The 21545-nt window shown below is 37.2% G+C and overlaps 1 protein-coding gene across 2 annotated transcripts in view; it reads right to left on the bottom strand.

Moving 5' to 3' along the window:
* Positions 1-21545, bottom strand: part of PLXDC2 (plexin domain containing 2) — a 426407-nt gene that overhangs the window by 47750 nt on the left and 357112 nt on the right. Inside the window, exons 11-13 of one of the 2 annotated variants that reach the window (XM_061435962.1) lie at positions 17531-17597; positions 10231-10381; positions 8763-8801 (exon numbers count right to left, since the gene is read on the bottom strand). In XM_061435962.1, the coding sequence (XP_061291946.1) occupies positions 8763-8801; positions 10231-10381; positions 17531-17597 (257 nt within the window). The remainder of the gene's footprint in view (positions 1-8762; positions 8802-10230; positions 10382-17530; positions 17598-21545) is intronic. The other variant, XM_061435963.1, reaches the window with a different exon arrangement.

Below are 21545 nucleotides of genomic sequence, written 5' to 3'. Positions count from 1 at the left end.
GAGGATTCTTCCGCTACATTCAGTGCCACAACTGGAGAAGCTCTCCCAGGTTGCAGGCCAGGATGGCTACGGGGAGCATAGCACATGCTCCGACAGCAGAGTGTTTAGTGTTGTAGCCAGGCTACATCCCTTACAGATTAGGGACCCCAGACAGAATACTTAAATCCCTGTCCTTCTGATATTTCATGCGTAAAATAGGATTATAGTATGACTTTCTTCATGGGGTACTCTAAGGATTAAATGAGATCAACATGCAAAACCCTTGGACGAATGTCTGGTGTACAGTAAATCCAATAATTGCAAGATAACTTTATCACTATTAGCAACTACATGGGACGATTCTAAGAATAATTTAAAGTAAACCATGAATCAAGTAATCAGAGGCATTACATTTTATGCTTATTAATTAGAGAAGCTTCTTTGTTAAGGATAAATCTTTTTGCTCTCTTTTGTTGAGAATTTTAAGAAGCTTGAAAAAATTTACTCATGAGAGTTAAGAAAAAACTATCTAGTTCGTGAGAAGTACATCAACATTTCTGTTTTCTTTTTTTTTCCCACTAAGGTAAAATTTGCAACCTGGAAATGCACAGATCTTATATACCAAAGAAATCATCAGCCAAACCAACATACAGACTATTTCCATGCCTTCAGAAAATTTTCAATCAATCAATCGATTGATTCCATTCCCATCAATCCTGACCTTACCCTGCCATGGAAACCACTGTGCTGATTCCTCTTACTGTAGATTAGTTTCATCTATACTGAATTTCACATAAATCAAATCATATTATATATACTCTTTCATACCTGGCTTCTTTTACCTAAACTAATGATTTAAAGTTTTATTTATATTATTGCATGTATCATCAGTTTGTTATTTTTTTTCTGCTGAGTAGTAGTCCATCTTATGAAATATTTAATTTTGTTTATTCTATTGACAAACATCTGGATTGTTTCAGTTACTGGCAATTATGAATACAGTTGCTATGAATATTCTGGTACAATATTTTTATGGCTATGCTTTCTTTTGAATACATAGAAGTAGAATTTCTGACTCATTTAGTAAAATTATTGGTATGCCTGAATTTGGTCTTCCATTTTGCTATTTGTTTCCTTCATGTCCATCCATCATGTGGTCCATTTTTTCTTCCTCTCTTGCCTTCTTTAAGTTCAACAGATATTTCTTAGAATTCCATTTTAATTTAACTCTATATTAAAAAATTTTTTTTCTTTTGTAGTTGCTGAGCATAATGTTAAGACATGTTGAAATCACTTATTGAAATTTGATCCAATTAGTTGCTAATTCACTACTGTAACTGAAATAATAACATTCGGTCACAGTACTTACTGTTATGAATTAGTGTTAAATAATTAACGCCTGTCCTTGCTACCCAAGATACATTTTAAATCTTGCATGGTATTATTTGACCATGCAGAATAAAATTCAAGCAAAAATTAGTCTTAATGGAACAGTAAGCCAGTGAAAACCTAGCTGCTAAAAATATTAAACTAAATTTACCATCTAATAGATTTAAATACTGTCTTTACAGTTTTATGTCTTAAAAAATAACATATTCTTTCTCTCAAAGAAAATTTCTTCTTCTTCTTTTTTTTTTTTTTGCTTGCTTAAGCTGGATCAGCATATTTCATGATTCCTTGAATCAATAAGTATTGATTCAAGCACACATGAAAACATTTAGTGTTGATGTCACCAAAGCACAAGGATGGTCACCGTGGTCAGCAGGCCCCAAATTCACATTGGCGCACCCTTCATACATACATAGGAGGCTCCCTTTTCCATCTCCTTCAGAAATGTGCTATGGGCTATTTCAACTCCTGGACCCCATACTCTGACCTCTCCCACTCACTCTTGCCATATTGCTGTCTCCTATTACACTGAGAAAACAACAAGCCCAGAGGAATACCCTAGATTTCTCCCTGTTACCCATCTCCTCTCATCCACGTGGATTGACCCATCCCTGCTTACACATATATTGCTTCATTCTCAGTCATCTCTCAACTCCTTTTCTTCATGTCTTTTTTCTTCTCAACACCTCTAACATATAAATACACTCCTAAAAACAAAACAACAGAAATCCTACTTCCCTTCTCACCAAGCTTCTTTAAATAGCAGCATGTCCCATTTGACTTCAATGTCCTTATTGCTCATCAACTTCTCAGATTCTCTCTGGGGACTGTGCATCTGTGGACTATAGAACTATCAGGTCAAGATCAACCAATGTCAACTTACTATTTAATTCAATGGTTACCTTTCTATTTTTTTTCCATTTGTCTTTGGCATTGTTCACTACTTGCTTCTTGAAATTGTCTTCTTGTTTTCTGTGAGTCCAGTTCTTCTGATTGTCTTGCTGTGTTTGAGTTCCCCTCCCTCCCCCACAAAATCTCAACTTCTGTGTTTCCTTATGAGCTTCCCAGGTGGTGCTAGTGGTAAAGAACCTGCCTGTCAATGCAAGTTAGCCATGACAGACGTGAGTTTGATCCCTGGGTCAGGAAGATCCCCTGGAGGAGGGCACAGCAACCTACTCCAGTATTCTAGCCTGGAGAATCCCATGGACAGAGGAGCCCGGTGGACTGCAGTCCATGGGGTCACACAGAGTTGGACACGACTGAAGTGACTTAGTATGCATGTACGTTTTCCCTCATTAGTCCTTTGACCTTTTCATTTTTACTTTATTCTTCTGTGATCTCATTCACTCTGATAATTTCAACTATCATTATATGCTGATGATGCCTAAATATATAGTTTGTTTGTATTTCTTAAGTGAATTTCAGATTTGCATAGATTCTATCTTTCCCTGATGTCTCCAATGCTTCTTCATATTTATGAAGCATTGCCTCAGACCACCTGTTCTTGATGGAACTGTACGTGGGAATTGCCTGAAGGCTTAAAAAGTATTGATGCCTGGATCCCAGATCCCGAGGTTCAGATTTAAGTGTTATGGAGAACAGTCTGAGCACTGGGGTTCTTAGGAGCTAGAATAATAAAATGAGAATAACCAGATGATTCTTATGTACATAAAAAGTTGAAAAACACTACTCTAAACAAAATTTTAGAAGAGAATTTCTTAATCCATTCGGGACATTCAAAATAATATTCGGAAGTGTAAGAAATGTTCATTATTATGGCACTTCTACACTTTCTTATACAGTTAGTGCTATCATGAAAGTAGTCAAACAGAGCAAAAGATAAAACCAAAACCCAAATGCCAAGTTATTTTTACAGTTTTAGAAACAGTAAGTGATAGATACTCAATAGTCTGTCAAAAGGTAATAACAGTTTCCCTTTGCTTACAAGACTGTGATCGCTGCTAAAGAAAAAGATGAAAAAAAAATAGCAAGGGAAGGTAGGAGAAAAAAGTGAAAGATAGGTGACTTTGATGATTTATGTATTAAAGTCAAAAAATAATGCGACTGAATGATAAATGAAACACTAGACACTTGATCTGTCACTACACACTAGGTAATAAAAATATAACCTTAGAAGTAGTCTAGTGAAAAAGTCAGAATAATGTTCTAACATTTTATCTTTGGATAAAAGGCCTTATATGTTCATAAGTAGGACATTAAACACAACAGATTCAGAATTTAGACAAACCAATCCATAATTCATTCAAAGTAATATTTCTGTATTAACTCTTTAAAATTAATTATTTTGCAGATCTGTTCTCCAGAATTAACTTGATCACATTCTGCAAACTGCTTAATGTAGTTACTTTAGCATCCTTTTGATGAAGACCCCACCTTCCGACTCAAGAACACAGCCTTTCAGAATCCAGGTTTAGCAGACTTCCTACCAATGAGAAGAAATGACGAACACAGTGCCACCTGCAAGACACACCAGTGATGTCTCGGGTGCTCATACTTTAAATATCATTAGTAATTAAGAACTTACATGCAAATATGTTTTTTAAAAAGAAACATGACTTTATCAGAAGGAAGAATCTTTCGAGGAACCAAGAGGGAATGCAGCTTTTGGTATTATTATCATAGTACCAAATCTCAGTCAATAAATTTTAAATAATAAAATTAATCATAGGATTTTAGAGCTTGATATAATTTTAACATTTGCAGTGTAGCAGAATGGCACAACTCCATTTGCTAAATTGAGCTGAATCTGGTTGAAGATTTCACTTCTCAGTTAAGAGACTTTGCCATTGATTCAACTCACAGACCTATTTCAGCCCTAAATATAATTTTTTCCAGTTTGCATCTTGAAGGCATTTACATTTCTATTTAGGCGGTGAGTGGTGAGTGTCATTTGGAAGCAACTAATTAAATACCAAAGAAGGCAGTCAATAGTTGTACCAGCTAAAAACATACAGCTAGGTAATTCCTTAAAAATGTGACTTTTCTAAACAAGCTTTTGCCAGAATTCGAAAACCCAAGGGAGATGTAGTTTTAAATGCTTATAACCATTATCCACAGAAATACATATTATTTAAAGAATACATTCTAGGAACCCCTTAATAGAGAATTAAACTTGAATTTCTCGAGAAACCTAGAAGGCTGAAAGAATTTAGTTTTTGAACATAAACAAAGAATACCCCTACAGTTTGCAGAACACATGCCAGTGTTTCAGAAAGGACTCAGTTACACAGGGGGATCAATGCATTGGGATTTTCAAAGAAAGGATAAAATGAAAAGTAAGGCATAATTACATGGCAAAAGGAAATTTCATTTCTAAATACTTATAAGTATAATCAGTTGTTATAGAAGAGGAAAAAGAATACTGGAGGTGGGAATGAAACTCCTTAGGTTGGCGTCTCCCATGTGAAGTTTCTAAGAAGGACTGTACTACTCAGGAGCAGCCATACTGTGAGGCTGCCAGGGTCCTGGAATCCACATTAAGACTAAATAGATTCACTTGGCAGCTCTGCCACATACCAGCCAGGTAACCTCACCTTTCTGTACCTCCATTTCCTCAGCTAAAAAATGGAAATATGGGCAGGACTAGTCACAGGGATGTTGTGTGAATTAAATGAGTTAATACAGGTACAGCATTTAGAAGAGTGCTTGGAGCGTAGGAAACAATAAATGTTTTTCCTCTGCTTTTTCTTCGATTCTCCCCCTCCTCCTTCCCCTCCTCCTCCCTCTCCTCCCCCTCCTCCTCCTTCCTCTCCTCCTCTTACCTCCTTCTTCTTACCTTTCACATGAATAAGGAGCAGAAATGCTACTTAATTAGACATATATATTACTTGCAACTTAATGCCATAAACACGCAAGTAGGAACATTTCAGTTGGAGACAAAATACTATCTGTATGTTGGTTCCTCTGAGTTTTTGTATTCAGCCATTTATAATGGCAATCAGTGCTAACTTACTAATGGCACCTGCATTCATTAGGAGTCATTCTCTTTGTCTAGATATTTTTTTCAGTCTCTTTTCTCCAACTTATTTAGAGAACTGAGGATTTTCACTCAATGCCGAAGACTAATAAAACGTCTCCAATCAAACAACTAACTGGAAATATGCAGAGGCTCTTCCTAGACCTGATCTAATTGTAACAGGAAACACAATGCACAAGTGACGATTTATCAAGAGTGATTTTTGCAGACTGGAACTCAGTCTGGGTCCTGTGAATGAGAAGCCCTGTTGTGTGCCTCTGGTGTCCAGCTGCTCAGAAGTATTTTATGTTTTCATATCAAAGATGAAGGGAAATCTCCTGGAAAGTGAATATATAATCAGGTCAGCTGTGGATACCACTGAGAAAATCAACTACTTTAAGTCATAGAAATATTCCAGGAAGACTCAGGGCCAAGGTAATCCAATATCTAAAGAAGGTGATGTACGGATGTAAAGGGCAGAGTATAGCTACACATTGAGTACTTTGATAAACATCACCCTCTTCTAGAAAAGTACAGACCTCTAAATTAAAATGGTTTTAAGAGCAGCCAATTAAATTAAAAGAAAATGTGCTGAATTTCTCTGCAATACATAGCAATTTACACAAATGTCTTAGCTTGCATCTAAAAAAATTCTCACTAAATGTGAGAAAGCACTTAGACATCCTTTTCCATTATTACCTCAATCTCAAAAAAAGAAAAAAAATGTGAAGCTGGAGGAAAAGAACAATTCTGAATTCTGTTTTCAACATGTTTAATTAACTAATGAAGTTGGATTTCAATTGGCAGTCCTTCCTACATTTCCATATTCCATAAAATAAAAAGCAGTGGTAGCATGCTAACTTAATAAAGTTGCTATAAAAAGGAATGTGCAATCTCAAGTACTCTTTGAAAGGAACATTTATCTTAGCACTGGTCAAGTTGGTCTGCTCTAACTGCACATTTAGGAAAAGTGCTTCATTAGCAAACCTGGCCATGAAAAGAGTTCCAGTGTATAGACATATTAAGTCTCATTGTGATATTTTGGAACTCTGGCGGGTACCTGAGGCATGCTTGTGCTCAGTAGCTCAGTCATGTCTGACTCTCTGCAACCCCATGGACGGTAGCCTGCCAGGCTTCTCTGTCCTTGGAATTTTCCAGGCAAGAATATTGGAGTGGGTTGCCATTTCTTACTCCAGGGGATCTTCCTGCTCCAGGGATTGAACCCTCATCTCTGGTGTCTCTCTGCATTGGCATTCTTTACCATTGTGCCACCTGATGCATATCAGTGATCTTATATAATCTGAAGATCCAATAGTCAATTTTTCTAGTAAGATGAAAAAAGAAAAGAAGCCCTCCATTTCAATCTTGGAATTTACTTAACTTGATTTCTCAGTGTCATAAGATAGTTTTAATACACTGCATTAAAAAAATCTTCAGAGTTTTACTATTCCTTGCTGCATTAAACAAAACTAAGGATTTTCCTCGGGATAACTGGTAACATTCTAGAAAACTATTTCCCAAAGTGTATTCCACAAAACATTAAGTCAGTGAAAGCTATTTGCAAAAAAATTTTAAGGCCAAATAGTGGAGAAATGCCAGATGCTAAATCTTTATCACCATCTTGGAAGTTTCTTTAGAATCTATGCTTTCTGAAAGCCAGGAATTTGTCTAAACCATTTTCACTACCATAGCTGCAAGCATATACAATCCCTTGCAATTAGCAGGCACTTGGCAGGAATAAGTAAATGAATGAATGAACGGTAAAAGCTTTTAACAGTTTTCCAGAAAGTAAATTGCTTACATTTTTTTTTCAACCAGAATATCTCATAGCTATTTGATAACAGGAATCTTTTGTTTTTTTTATTGTTGTTGGTTAGTCGCTAAGTCATGTCTGACTCTTGTGACCCCATGGACTGTAGCCCACCAGGCGCCTCTGTCCCTGAGATTTCCTAGGCAAAAATACTGAAGTGGGTTGCCATTTCCTTCTCCAGTTTTTTTTTCTGTCAGCATTATAGAATATTTTAGTCATATTAAAGAAAAAAGAAAAGACAGAATCGAAACAATATAACAAACACATATAACTACTACCTGTGTTAATAATTAAACATAGCAAATACAACAGAAGCTTCTGGGGAACCCTCCTCCATTCCATTTATCTCTTTTTAACATCCTCCATCCAAAGGAGGTAACCCTGACATTAGGACTTAGGTTCACCAACAACCTGCTCTGAGAAATGTTGAATGGGGCAATTGCTAAAGTCCCTTCAACACTAAGATTTTATTTCTAGCTAGTGTATATGTGGCAAATGGCTACTTGTGAAGCTATCCACTTATTGCGTTAATACAACAATAAGTAAATAAATGAAATAAAATATTGTGATACAGAAGCAAGACAATGGAAAACTGATGTGATAATGATATATATGGAGAGGCTAAGCAACTTTTAAGTGGACTGATCTAAATACATATATATAGATATACAGTAACCTAAGAACAAACAGAAATATTTGTTTCTTGACTTAGACTGAGTAATTTAGAAACTATTCTCTACAAATACAGAGAGAAACATACCTAACACCATACATGTTGGATTCTGACTTACTCAGGTTATCGCCTGGGGCTGCAAAAGTGAGACTGTGTCGAGATCAATAATACAGTGAACCCACATTTACATAAAAGATGCTGCTAAGAGGAAACCCCCTTCCTGAGCTGAATAAACAGTTACTAATATAGTTACATCTCTTTTATGAAATCCAGCATTCTATGATAGAGTTGCACATATGACCTAACATAATTTAAAAGGAAAAGAGCTATTTGAAAAATTTTGGTCAATATCTTTTACAGACTTGTTTTGGTAAAGCCTTTCTTCCTCAAATTTTCATGTACTATTACATACATTCCTAAATTGTCTTAGAAAAACTCTAGTTATCTACTTATTAACTGTTCTTCCTCAAGTTTCTTTTTGTCCTTTTCTTTGCATAGAAGATAAAAACGCCTAGTAAAAGTATATTTCCATATTGCTCTATTTCTTAATTTTAATTATAAATGATGTTGAATAGTCAATGTAGTGAAAAACAGGCTTGAACCCAATACTGGTAGATAGCCACATATGCAACCAATAAACCGAGGGCTCCAGCAACAAGAAACAGCAAGGAATGTGGATAAATTTTCACTTTACAATTGGTCAGTGGCGTCCTGAAGTTTTACAGGCAAACACTGAGATTAGAATTTCACTCTGCTATTGAAATAATTTGACTTTTCAAGTCAACCATTGAATTCTTCCTGTGTTAAACACCACGAGGGAGTAAAATATGACCTCACTCTACATTTAGAAGCCCACAAGTTCTTTCTCATGCTTAAATGAATGAAATAGATTAGTATCTAAAAAATATTTATAAAAGAAAAATGTCAGTTCCTACCTCCATTATCTTTTAGATGTAGAGCTATCTTGGTATCATCTGGAAGAGAAAGTCAAAGTTACAACAAAAAAAATTTTAAGGTACATAAATCAATTGTCTACTAATGCATTAACTGTTTAACAGGAATGGATTTTGATACTTTACTGAGTAAATTTCTAGGTCAATGAGAGTTAGTCTTACCTTATAGGATGTAGTACTAAACTTTCTAAGATTGTAAGGTCAAGATTGTAAAACTTTAGTAAAGTTTTATATGACTCTTAAGAGCTATGAGAAAAGTACACTGGTATAACTTTGACTTAAAATACATTTATCTTAATTTTCTAAAATGATTTACTGTAATTAGACTCTAGAAGTTCTTATTTATTTTAAAGGCCAAGATCAAGGAAATTCCAAGTTAACTAGAATAGTAAATATTTGTCAATATTTACAAACTTGACTTCAAAAGTTAAATGCTTATTCATTGCTAATAAATATGACCAAAATAACATACAAAGTATCTTGTCCTACAAAATGTAGAATGTGCTTTTAATTTCAATGGTATATTTCATTCTAAAGGGGAGGATTTGAATTACAGAAATATTTTTCTCAGGCTACATAACAACCCCAAATAAGATGAATTAAAATATAATATTGGTTTTAAAAGCATTAAAATGTACTTAGCAGCTGTCCTTCACCTCATTTTAACACTTTATTCTAGTTAACTTTAAATATCCAATTAAATTTCAATTAAGAGCAAAAGATTCAAGTTTAATATCCTATTCAAATTAAAGCAAGGCTTATGAAAAGAAATAAGACCATGTTTTCCCCTCAAGGCTTACTCTTGGCTAACTGGTCTCACATTTCTCCCTAGTGGCACCATTCAGAATAAATGACTAACAAATTTGGGCTAATATCCCATCTTTCCCCAATGAGCTGTGTGCATGCATTCATGCCCTCTAGTATTTTTGCCTTTCCTGGCAAAGGAAATGCTTCTCTAGTACAATTTCTGTGTCATACACAGTGCTTCTCTATAAGGTTATAGACCAGCATATTTTACTGACTGTATCCACGCAAATATAAGAATTGTGTATTAGCAGAATTACCTGTTATTCAGAATACAAAATCAATGGACATTTTCTATGCATTTTGCCTTCCTATCCTGTGGTTAAAATGTTAAACACTGTTATTACAAAGTTCAGCAAGAAAGGAAGGAAGGACATGAGAGGAAGTTCTTTCTTTCTTTTCTAGAGGCTCTAATAGCCAAGATCACCATTAAAGACTAAATCTTAATAAAAGGCATCCATACATTAAAAAAAAAAAAACACAGCACATAGTTTTACTCCACTATAATTTTGTATTTTCCCTTTTAGACATTCCTAAGAAATCCAGTTCGCTGAAGAAAAAAATTTCCCCTGGAGAACCTCTCCTGTACATGTCAACAGTGAATTTTCCCCCCTTCAGTAACAGAGAAAAAGTGTCTCCAGGGCACCTTCTGTGGGCAGGCTGGTGGGCAGCTGGGAGGTGGCTGCTCTTCTGGTGGTCGTCAAGACCCTGAATTGTGTGGTTGTTGCACGTATGGTGGTGCTGGTTCGAGTAGAACTTTCCGCTGGCTCTGTGGGGTCACACATCTTCTCTTTTGACTAATAAGAGAAACAGAGGGGGAGACAATGGAGGAGTGATCAGAGCTACATTTTAAAATTATATCAAGGAGAAAAATAATAGAAGAAACAAAAGAATAAAAAGAAGCTGGGCTGTAAAGCACAAAGGCCTCTCAAATCAAGATGAGGAATACTTTTTTTACAGGACTACAGTTATAGATTTTACTGACTTCATATATATATTTAAAATGGGATGTTAGAAAGCATTTCCATGTCTAGATATTTGGATTCCGTCATTTCTGAGTTTAACTTTTCATATTACTGTTGATCTTAACCCAAACTTTATATCAATATATTTTTAAAAGACATGATGGGAAACAGACTAGAAGAAAAATGTATATAAAGAGAAGGTTTAAAACATGGTTAAGTGTGTGAAGAAAGAATGTATTCCATTCACATCAAATTGCTAATGCTAAATTTGAAACATGTAACTGCTCTATACTACTCCATTGTTTCAAAAATAACTTCCCACAGGGTGAATGGATATTTAAGATTAAAATTTTGCCTTCCTTTATGAAATATTCAGAGCCACCCATGCAAAGGATTGAACAGCACTCAGGCAATCACTTAGAATATTTTCTCCCTAACCGAGCTACACGAGGACATGGTGCATATCGTAGTTTTCATTTATAGCCCACAAGAAGAAACGATATGACATTTACCAGTAACGATTTCCAACATGCAAAGTTTTATAGTTTAGAAGTTGGTATTTTTCCCTACCTCTTTGTGCTTCAAAGGACTTCATCCCTCTGGTGGGCCTTGACTATTAATAGAAGATAACTACGTACACATGGATGGTACTTATCCCACAACTGAAAAGTTTTATTAAATAAATACCTTTTTTAAAGTTCTCTTGTCATTAGGAACATGCAATGCACTGTACTGCTGGTTCAGGAAGAACATCCAATATGGTTTCCTTGTCACTAGTTAGATATGATCCAGCTTACTCTCTCCAACATCCTAGCAGCCCATTCGATCCCACAGACTTTCGTTCCTGCATCTTCTCAGCCTCAGTAATCTCACGATCTCCTCCTTGACTCCACTTTAGTTATCATCCCCACACCTTGGACCTTCTCTGCAGCTGGGGATGCTTTAGTTCTGAAATCATACCTTCAGTTATCCTTTTTCCTGTCTATTCAGGTAGCTGTTCATGAATGTAGCTACTCACATTCTTCTTATCCCGTGATTCTGTAGAAAACCCAAGCACAATGATGCTCTCCCTTTAGTCTTGTTTTTTCCCCATCAGTTCAACCTCTCTTTTCAATATCTTTAAGCATCTTGCCTTGTTTTTGTGTGTATTTTGTTTTCCACATCACCTTCTTAGAAAATCTGCAGTACCAAATACAGTAAAAACTCTACCTTTCCTTGCCTGCGCCAAAGCTCAGAGAGAGAGAAAGAGAGCGAGCGAGCGAGCGAGCTGGAGAACAACCACACATCCTCCCACTGGGAGCTCCACAAACTCACCTCCAGCATCCCCAGCAAGGGCTTCTATGCTGCCTGGCAATACTGCCCAGCTTTGCTGACCTCCTCTCTCATTATCCTCAACATCAATTTCAAACCCTCTCCACTCTACTTAGAACTGCCATTCCATAATGTATCCCCCAATTTTACCCTTGGCCTCACTTTTTATATCTTTGATAAGTGAGTCATCAGCAAGAATTTTAAAAATTTATTTACAGATCATCATCCCATCATCATCTGTACTGACCTGTCCTTCTTCCTCCTGTTGGGATGGACAAGTCCACTGTTAACAGCTGTTCCCCCATGTGTCTGCTCTGGCCCAGCCCAGTCTACCTTCTCAGATATTGTGAACCTGCTCATTTGACCCCCCTCCTTTCTCCTCAGTATTTAGTCTTAATCCCCTCTTGCCTTGTTATCATCAGCACTTTACCATACTCAAGCACATCCCAGCTTATTTTAAAAACCCCATCTTCCCTCTTCTCCACATGCATCCTGGGATCATCCTGCTTTTCCTTCCATTCACAGTCGGAATTCAAGAGAGATGGACCAGCCTTGGGCTTTGCAGATGCCCACAAGTTTGTTTTTGTCCAGCACAACTTAACTGAAACTTCTTATACCAATGTTTCTAAATATTTCTGTATTTATCACACCTTCCATACACACTCAATATTTCACTAGCATTTGGCACTGTCTGTCCATTTTCTAACCTTAGAGTCTGTGACACATACTCCTCAATTTTCTGACTCCTGTCTAACAACTGCTTCTCCAACTGCTTCTTCCTTCTTTGCTTTAAGGGTTGGTAGTTCTTATGGATCTTTCCTGACCTGTCTTTTATCTATAGGTATGGTCACTAATAATTTCCTCCATACTTATGACTTCAATTAACATCTTTATGTTAATTATGCATAAATATCTATCTCCAGTCCACATTTTTCTCTTGGATTTTAGGCCCAAGTATTCATCTATTGACTTATATGCATGTGGATGTCACAGACTTCTCAAGCTCAATAAGTCTAAGATGGAATTTGTCACACATTATTCTTCTCCCGTGGTTCTATTTACACACACACACACAAATCTGTATATGAGTATTCTTAATCACCCTAATGGTTAAGCTAAAATCCTGACCTTTGTGTTGCTCATGGCAGTAAAGGCACACTACAGATCCTGAATGGTCCTCCTGCCATAATATACATGGATTCTGGATAAAACAAGAATTTTGAAGCATTATGAGGATTTTCAGGAAGTAGAGAAAAATCTCTGAAGGGGCCTTTCTTTTGTCTCCACCACCAAAACAAAATAAAGCAAAACCTGTGTGCTATAAAGACAGCAGGAGCAATATACATTAGGTAAAGTAAAAGTGCAGGGTTTGCTCTGAAGGTAAAAATGCCAAAAACTAATTATGCTCCAAGGAGATCAGCTTGGTACCAACAGTAGATGGGGGAGATTAATCCAAACCTCTCCTCCCCATAGTAACGCAGGAACAGATGGCACCCCCTGAAGCCCTCAGGTTTTCATCATCAAAACCTCTTTAGTGGAAAACATCACCTACCTACATCCTAGAAATTCCCATGGAATAAGATCAAACAAATGCACTGCTAATTAAAGGACACAAAAAGAAACACAAAGAGAAAAAGAGTAGTCTGACAAAGACCCAGCAAAAACAGAGAACAACATAATCAGACTAGCAAAAACTTTTTGATCCCAGATTGGGATCATCCAGTGTGAAACATATAGAAATTATACATGAAATATTGAAATAAATAAATAGGAAAATTTAAAAATAAACTAGTAAACAGGCTATAAAAATGATATGGCAGATTGAGTAAAGATTGACCCTAAAAAATGAAAAATACCATTGTTGAAATTACTACCTCAATGGATAGGTTAAAGAGCAGATTGAACAAGAGGAAGAAAGAATTAATAAACTGGCAAATAGATCTGAAAAAATCCCCTGGGATGCAGCACAGAGAAATAAGAAAATAGATGATGTAAAAGAGAGGTTATGCAAGGAAGTGATGAGCAGGTCCAGCCTACCTCCAAAGAGCTCAGAGGTGAAGATGAAGAGAATGGAGAGAGTCTGACTGACTTTATCACGTGCCCAGAATTTTTATCATAATCTTCTCTGCTGTAAATATCTTTGTCACATGCATTTTTGCTGAAAATACTCTTGTCGCATAACTAATTGGCTGTAAGGCAATTTTGCTGTAAAAGATAAAATATCTGGCTGGTGGTTTGGTTGGATATACACAGTACAGAAATCATGACAGATGATGATGATTTGCCCAAGTTGGTTTTTTCTTCTGAAACACAAGACATGGCAGGAAAGAGGCCGAGGACCTTGAAGGCACAGAGGTGAATCTGCGTTTCCCATAAAACTTTGTAATGTCTACTGAAGGCATGTGACAAATGCCAAGAACACACAGCAGTGCAGAGGCTTTTATGACACAATAGAAAGCTCGGTTACAAATATGCATCCTAGCATTTGGAATTGATGCCTCTCTTCAAGAAGGAAGAAATTTTGCTGAAAATAACATTGGGATGTTGAACAAGCAGACAAATTAGTAGCAAAAAAATGTGTAATACTATGAACAAAAGACTTGGAAGGCAAGTGCTTAGGTTCAACCCACAGAATAAAGTCGCTTACTTGCACAGTATTGCTGTGAGTCTCCACACACATTAAGTGTATTCAGATACTTTGTACTTCTCAATAAAATCTTTTCAATTTTGCTATTCACTTTCATGTTTCATTATATCCTTTCTAATGTCCCTCTTTTATTTTTCCTTATTGTATCTTTAGTGGCAAAATTATGACCTCATGGCCATTTACTTGGCAAAAATGTTTGTGGCCAAAATGTTTATCGTAAAGAGGCTTATGGTGAAAATACCTAGAACCCATTTATCCAACTGGATAACCAATCAGTTAGAAAACACACATCCTTCTGAGCACATGTAGATCTTTGTTACAAATGACTCACTGACTATTCCATTAAAAGCTCCAACTAATTTTAAAGAATCAGTGTCATATAGAATGTGCTGTCTGGCAATTCAATTAGGTAAGAAGTCAATAATGAAAACATGAAATTTAAAATTTCCATTTTGGAAATGCAGTGTAATTCATAGTTCAATGTAACTTCAGTAAAAATGAGGGCCTTCCCTGGTGGCTCAGTGGTAAAGAATCTACCTGCTAAGAGGAGATGTGGATTCAATCCCTGGGTTGGGAAGATCCCCTGGAGAAGGAGATGGCAACCACTATTCTTGCCTGGGAAATCCCATGGACAGAGGAGCCTGGCGAGTTATAGTCCATGGGGTCACAAAGAGTTGGACACAACTGAGCAACAGACTTTGAGTAAAAATATTGACAAGATTGACTGATTACAGATATTGCAAGCTTATTTTAAAATTTATATGAAGAACAAAAGTTCAAAAGTTGTCGAAACACCTGAGAAGATGAAAAAGTAAAGTCTGTTCTATAGCTAGTGATATTTCTTATAAAACTACAGTAATTAAGACAGGGTAATATACAATGTATTCATTCTTCCAAAAAGTCATTTGGATCATATCATCCCCTTAATTAAAACCCTCCAGATAGCTTTGTCCTGCCTTTAACATGAGGCTCAAACTCCTTCAATGTTACTGGGCCCTGTTCACCTCACCAGTGTTACCTCTCACCACTCTTATCTTCAGTTACCCCTCAGAAGTCATTAAATATCACCTCCTCAAATAAACGCTCCCTTATCCTGCTGAACAAGACCATGCACCTCTTTGCCGGGGTCATTCTCTAAGTGTGGTTCTTTGTTCAGTGTGTGTTTCCCCTGCTACACACATTTCTCACACTTAAATTAGCAGTACTTAGAACAGTAAATAGTACATTCTTATATTAGGATCTGCACTTATTGAATAAATTCATCTCACAAGATCAGAAGGAAAATTTAACCCTAGTTTTAGGCACAGAATATAGACTGGATTTGGTGACCCTGTTCACTTACCTGTAACAGAAGTCTAGGATTGCTCACAATAGAGCTAGTAATGTTGACAATTTAGTTATGGAATAAAAAGGAAACACTGGATATTATAGAATGTGCTAGAGTCTGAGCTTCTTGGGAAGAGGGAATCATTTAAAAAAAAAATTAGTGCTTAGCACAGACCATAGGACACGGTGAATTCCCCACACATAAATTTAGGAGGGCTTAGAATGTGGTGGATTCTTCTCAATAGCTTCTGTTTCATGCTGGGCCCACACTGAAGCAAGAAAATTACGAGGTCTCAATTACACTTTTGATATCCAATTTCAACATTTTTAATTGAGGTAACTGTGATTACCTGAAAGAAATATCAACCTTAAAACACAACAATGACTCTCATTAATAGATTTTCTTTCTTAAGTATCATTGTTAAATAAGTGAAATGAAATACTGTTGATAAATCAGTATACTGCTACTGCTGCTAAGTCGCTTCAGTCGTGTCCGACTCTGTGAGACCCCATAGACGGCAGCCCACCAGGCTCCCCTGTCCCTGGGATTCTCCAGGCAAGAATACTGGAGGGGGTTGCCATTTCCTTCTCCAATGCATGAAAGTGAAAAATAAAAGTGAAGTCGCTCAGTCGTGTCCGACTCTTAGCGACCCCATGGACTGCAGCCTACCAGGCTCCTCCATCCATGGGATTTTCCAGGCAAGAGTACTGGAGTGGGGTGCCATTACTTCCTCCGATAAATCAGTATACATTATTGTAATGCACCTCCCCCCCCCCAACCAAGTGTCAAAAAGTTGATTAAAGGTACATTGGCAGTAAGTTCAAGAATATCCTGAAAAATGCATTTCTCAAGATATTTATGAGACATCAAATAAAAACTTAATTAAAAAGGCTTTAGTAACCAGGATTCCCTAATAGTTTTAAAAACAGCTCTTTGACATGATATGCTTCACTGAATGAGAAAGCTTGTAGAAGTGATAATGGTTTTTGTTAGAAAAATATACCCTAAAACTTAACAAAGGGAGAAGGAACAAATACTACTTTTCTCTGTGAACTTTATGGGATACTTTTATGTAACTCTGAACTCACAGTGCAAATACAATTCACTAAAAAACTTTTAAACACGTTAGAATCCCTTCTGCAATTTTATTTACTTGCTTAAATCACTTCTTTGCATCACTGTATCCATGATATTTGCCTGAGACTTACTGTTTCCATGTTAGACCACATCTACCTTCTTCTATTATGCTGATTTACTGCAATCAATCTTTTCCTCCATACCACTGATTTCCTTATTTGAGTGAAAAAGATGAAGGAAAAAAAAAAAAAAAGATCTCAAAAAAGCAGCAAATATTTAAGACAGCTGCCCTTTGATCGAAAAGATTTAAATCCTGGTTTTACGATTCCTGAGTCACATCTCTACCTCCAGATTCTTTCTTTCCACTTCTACCTGAACATCACCCTTCATTCTTTTCTCTTCCCCTCTTGGTACCACGGAGGCAATAACAGCTCTGATCTCATAGGATGGGTATGAGAATAAATTGAGATAATACATGTAGAGTTAAACCCAACATCTGGTATCTATAAGGGCTCAGTGACTGCGGGCTCTTTTTATTAAATTAGACCCCATTTTCATTAAGTTGCAGCAATAATATACGACAGCGTGGTCTTAGCAATCTCATCATAATAAAGCGCACCTGTACCTCTTCAGGGCATCCACTGTCCACCCAGTCCTGCCGGTGGCGATCAAATCCACTGGAACATCTTCAGAGACAGCCATGTTGTAGATCAGAAAAGAAAGTATGGGGTACAGAGTGGAGGTAGAAATTAAAAGAGAAACTCTGGTAAGTAGTTAATTTTCAAATGTGCACAACAAAACATTTTTTTCTATAGAACTGTTAGCTGGAGCAGTGGATGAGCATTTCCAGAGTTCTGTGTAACCACCCATGCACACCTTAGGTAATGATGCCATTACGTTTGCACGTGACAGCAGATCACTCTACTGAGGTTCCCACACAATACAGAGATCCCCATACAAAGGCGAGACAGTAGCCATTCTATGGAGCTGGCTTTTCTTTTCCTCATACGTATATATTTTTCATCATTACTACAAACAGATGCAAATTTTTTTGCAGGCATTTTTCAGGATTTCAGATCTTATTTGTTTTACTTACATTTTAAAACTTAAGATCCACAGTCACAAAAACTCTTTCCCTATTGTACAGTAAAAGGTTAGTAAGTCAGGTTTGGGAGGTTCAAACCTACACATTCCAAAGAGAGAACTGGCCCTTGTCCAGGGAGATCACGTCTAAGGCTTTGGAATATCCTGCCTGATAAAAGTGTCTTTGTATATCTTGGGTCTTGGGCTATGCTAGATAGTTCACACCAACAACATGATTTATAGTGCATGTCTGTTTTTATTCGCTTGGAGCCCTGGGTCATGCTGCATCAGTTTGACCATTGAGGGGGCTGGAGAATAGAGATAAAGTTGGTAATGGAAAATTTCATATCTATATGATGGCCCTCAGTAAAAACCCTGGATACCAAGACTTGGATGAGTTTCCTTGGTGTGTGTTTTCACGAACAGTTGCTGGAAGAATTAAGTGTCAACTCCACTGAGGGAGAAAGACTGGAAGCTGTGCCTTGTCACTCTTGGATTCCCCCATGTTCCTTCCCTTTGCTGATTTTAATCTGTGTCCTTTTGTTGTAATAAACGGCAACCTGGAGCACAACATTTTCTCCTCTCTGTCAGTTCTTTCAGTGAATCAGCGAAGCTGAGTGTGTTCCTGTGGATTCCTGCCTACATAATTCCTAAGATTAAGTCACGCCTAAAAGGTCAGATTCACAAGGAACTCTACTTCGTGCTCTGTGGTGACCTAAATGGGAAGGAAATCCAAAGAAGAGAGGATATATGTATATGTATAGCTGATTCACTTTGCTGTATAGTAGAAACTAACAGAACATTGTAAAGAAACTGTACTCCAATAAAAGTTAAGTAAAATAATAAAAATAAAAGGTCAAATTAAGCAAGCACTGGGTTGTTGAGATTTGGCTCACTCCCACTTTCTTTCTTCTTCTTTTTCTAAAGTTTTTGACTGGGCTGTGTGGATGTGGGATCTTAGTTCTCCAACCAGGGATTGAATTCACAACCCTGGCATTGGAAGCATGGAGTCTGAACCACTGGACCACCAGGGAAGCCCTCCACTCTCTTTCTTGATTGAAATAATTTCTGCCCTCCCTACAGAAAATCTAACTACAGTTCATTCACTTTTCAAGACTCAGAAATTACTACCCAGAGCCCATTCTGATAAAGCTTCATCATTGGTGTGCTCACATGTTACTTTACTATTTAACTTTTCTCATTTATATACAATTTCATGGCCTTATGTCTTATTTGGGCTTCCCTTGTGGCTCAGCTGGTAAAGAATCTGCCTGTAATGTGGGAGACCTGGGTTCAATCCCTGGTTGGGAAGATCCCCTGGAGAAGGGAAAGGCTACCCACTCCAGTATATTGGCCTGGAGAATTCCATGGACTATACAGTCCACGGGGATGCAAAGAGTCAGAAACCACTTATTTACCAAACTTGATTGTGAATACTTTAAAGTTAGGACCAGTGTTATATTTAAGCATTCCTAGTATATCTGATGGAGAAGGCAATGGCACCCCACTTCAGTATTCTTGCCTGGAAAATCCCATGGACAGAGGAGTCTGCTAGGCTGCAGTCCATGGGGTTTCTAGGAGTTGGACATGACTGAGCGACTTCCCTTTCACTTTCCACTTTCATGCATTGGAGAAGGATTGGCAACCCACTCCAGTGTTCTTGCCTGGAGAATCCCAGGGACGGGGGAGCCTGGTGGGCTGCCGTCTATGGGGTTGCACAGAGTCGGACACGACTTAACGTGACTTAGCAGTAGCAGTATATCTGAAACATGATTTTTTTTCATATATTTACCTATGAAAAATGAAGTGTCTGCTGTTACCCTGTTTGTTTACCCTATACGCTGAGCACATCATAAGAAATGCCAGGCTAGATAAGTTATAAGCTGGAATCAAGATAGATGGGAGAAACATCTACAAACTCAAACAATGCAGATGATACCACTCTAATGGCAGAAAGCAAAGAGGAACTAAAGAGCCTCTTGATGAGGGTGAAGGAGGAGAGTGAAAGAGCCGGCTTAAAACTAAATATTAAAAATCTAAGATCATAGCATGTGGCCCCATTATTTCATGGCAAAGAGAAGGGGAAAAGGTGGAAGTAGTGACAGATTTCCTCTTCTTGGGTTCTAAAATCACTGCAGATGGTGACTGCAGCCACGAAATCAGAAGATGACTGTTTCTTGGCAGGAAAGCTATGACAAACCTAGACAGTGTATTGAAAAGCAGAGATATTACTCTGCCAACAAAGGTCCATATAGTCAAGGCTATAGTCTTTCCAGTGGTCACGTACTGTCGTGAGAGCTGAACCACAAAGAAGGCAGAGCACCAAAGAATTGATGCCTTCGAACTATGGTGCGAGAGAAGACTCCTGAAAGTCCCTTAGATAGCACGGAGATCAAACCAGTCAATCTTAAGGAAAATCAACCCTGAATACTCGTTGGAAAGAATGATGCTGAAGCTCCAGTATATTGGTTATCTGATGAGAACAGCTGACTCATTGGAAGAGTCCTTGATGCTAGGAAAGATTGAGGGCAGATGGAGAAGAGGCTGTCAGAGGATGAGATGGCTTGATGGCATCACTGATGCAATGGACATGAACTTCGATGCAATGGACATGCAATGAGCTTGGGGAGATAGTGAGGGACAGGGAGGTCTGGCATGCTGCAGTCCATGGGGTTGCAGAGTCAGACACAACTGGGTGACTGAACTAGTATATCTGACACATGATTTATTTTTCATATATTTATGAGTCTATGAAAAGCAAAGGTTTACATTGATCCTGAATTTTAATATATAAATATATATACTTAATACATTATAAATATAAATCCATGTTAATAATCTAAATAGATATTTATGTATTTTTCAAAATAAATGGAGGCTTTTTGTCTTATATTCTTACAGGCTGTTCAGTTTTAGTCTCATGTTTTCTTACACTGTTACTTCACAACTTCTTTTTTCACTTGTTTTGCAATGAGTCCACATGATTTTTTCCTAAGAATCCTTGCCAGAGATCATGTACCATAACATGAATGAGCACAATTTAATTCAAGTGGAATGTGAAAACAGCTCGACTGTCAACAGAAAAGACCATATCTATCATTCTGCTTGGACATGATCCATTAGAGCTCAGCTATTTTATACCTACCATCTGTGCTGAACAAGCTCAAGTGTGAAATAAACATCAGTGTGTGATCTAGCATCCTGAGTTCAGAGTCCCCAGTTGGTCAAGGCCATATCTGGTTACCCAAAGAGATTCTGACGTTTAGAGTCCAATTCCAGATGAATCAGACAGTTGTTGCCTCTTCTCTTTCTCCCAAGTTTGCTTAAATATTGAAAAGTATACTGATATTCTCTTTTGCAAGACGGGAATCTATCAATTTTCTACAGAGAATATATTTTGGGAATCATCTGACAAGTAATTAAATGCAACAGATAATTTTAAAATGCAGTCTGTCTTTACTTACTCCATTCTAGACGTACTCAAAGCCAGTGGGAAATAATAACTTTTACCTTATCTTGTAAAAAGACAGTACCAAGTCTTAAATTTATGA

The sequence above is a fragment of the Bos javanicus genome, chromosome 13, assembly GCF_032452875.1.
Source record: "Bos javanicus breed banteng chromosome 13, ARS-OSU_banteng_1.0, whole genome shotgun sequence".
Classification (NCBI taxonomy): domain Eukaryota; kingdom Metazoa; phylum Chordata; class Mammalia; order Artiodactyla; family Bovidae; genus Bos; species Bos javanicus.
This window is presented reverse-complemented; position numbering and strand designations above follow the sequence as displayed.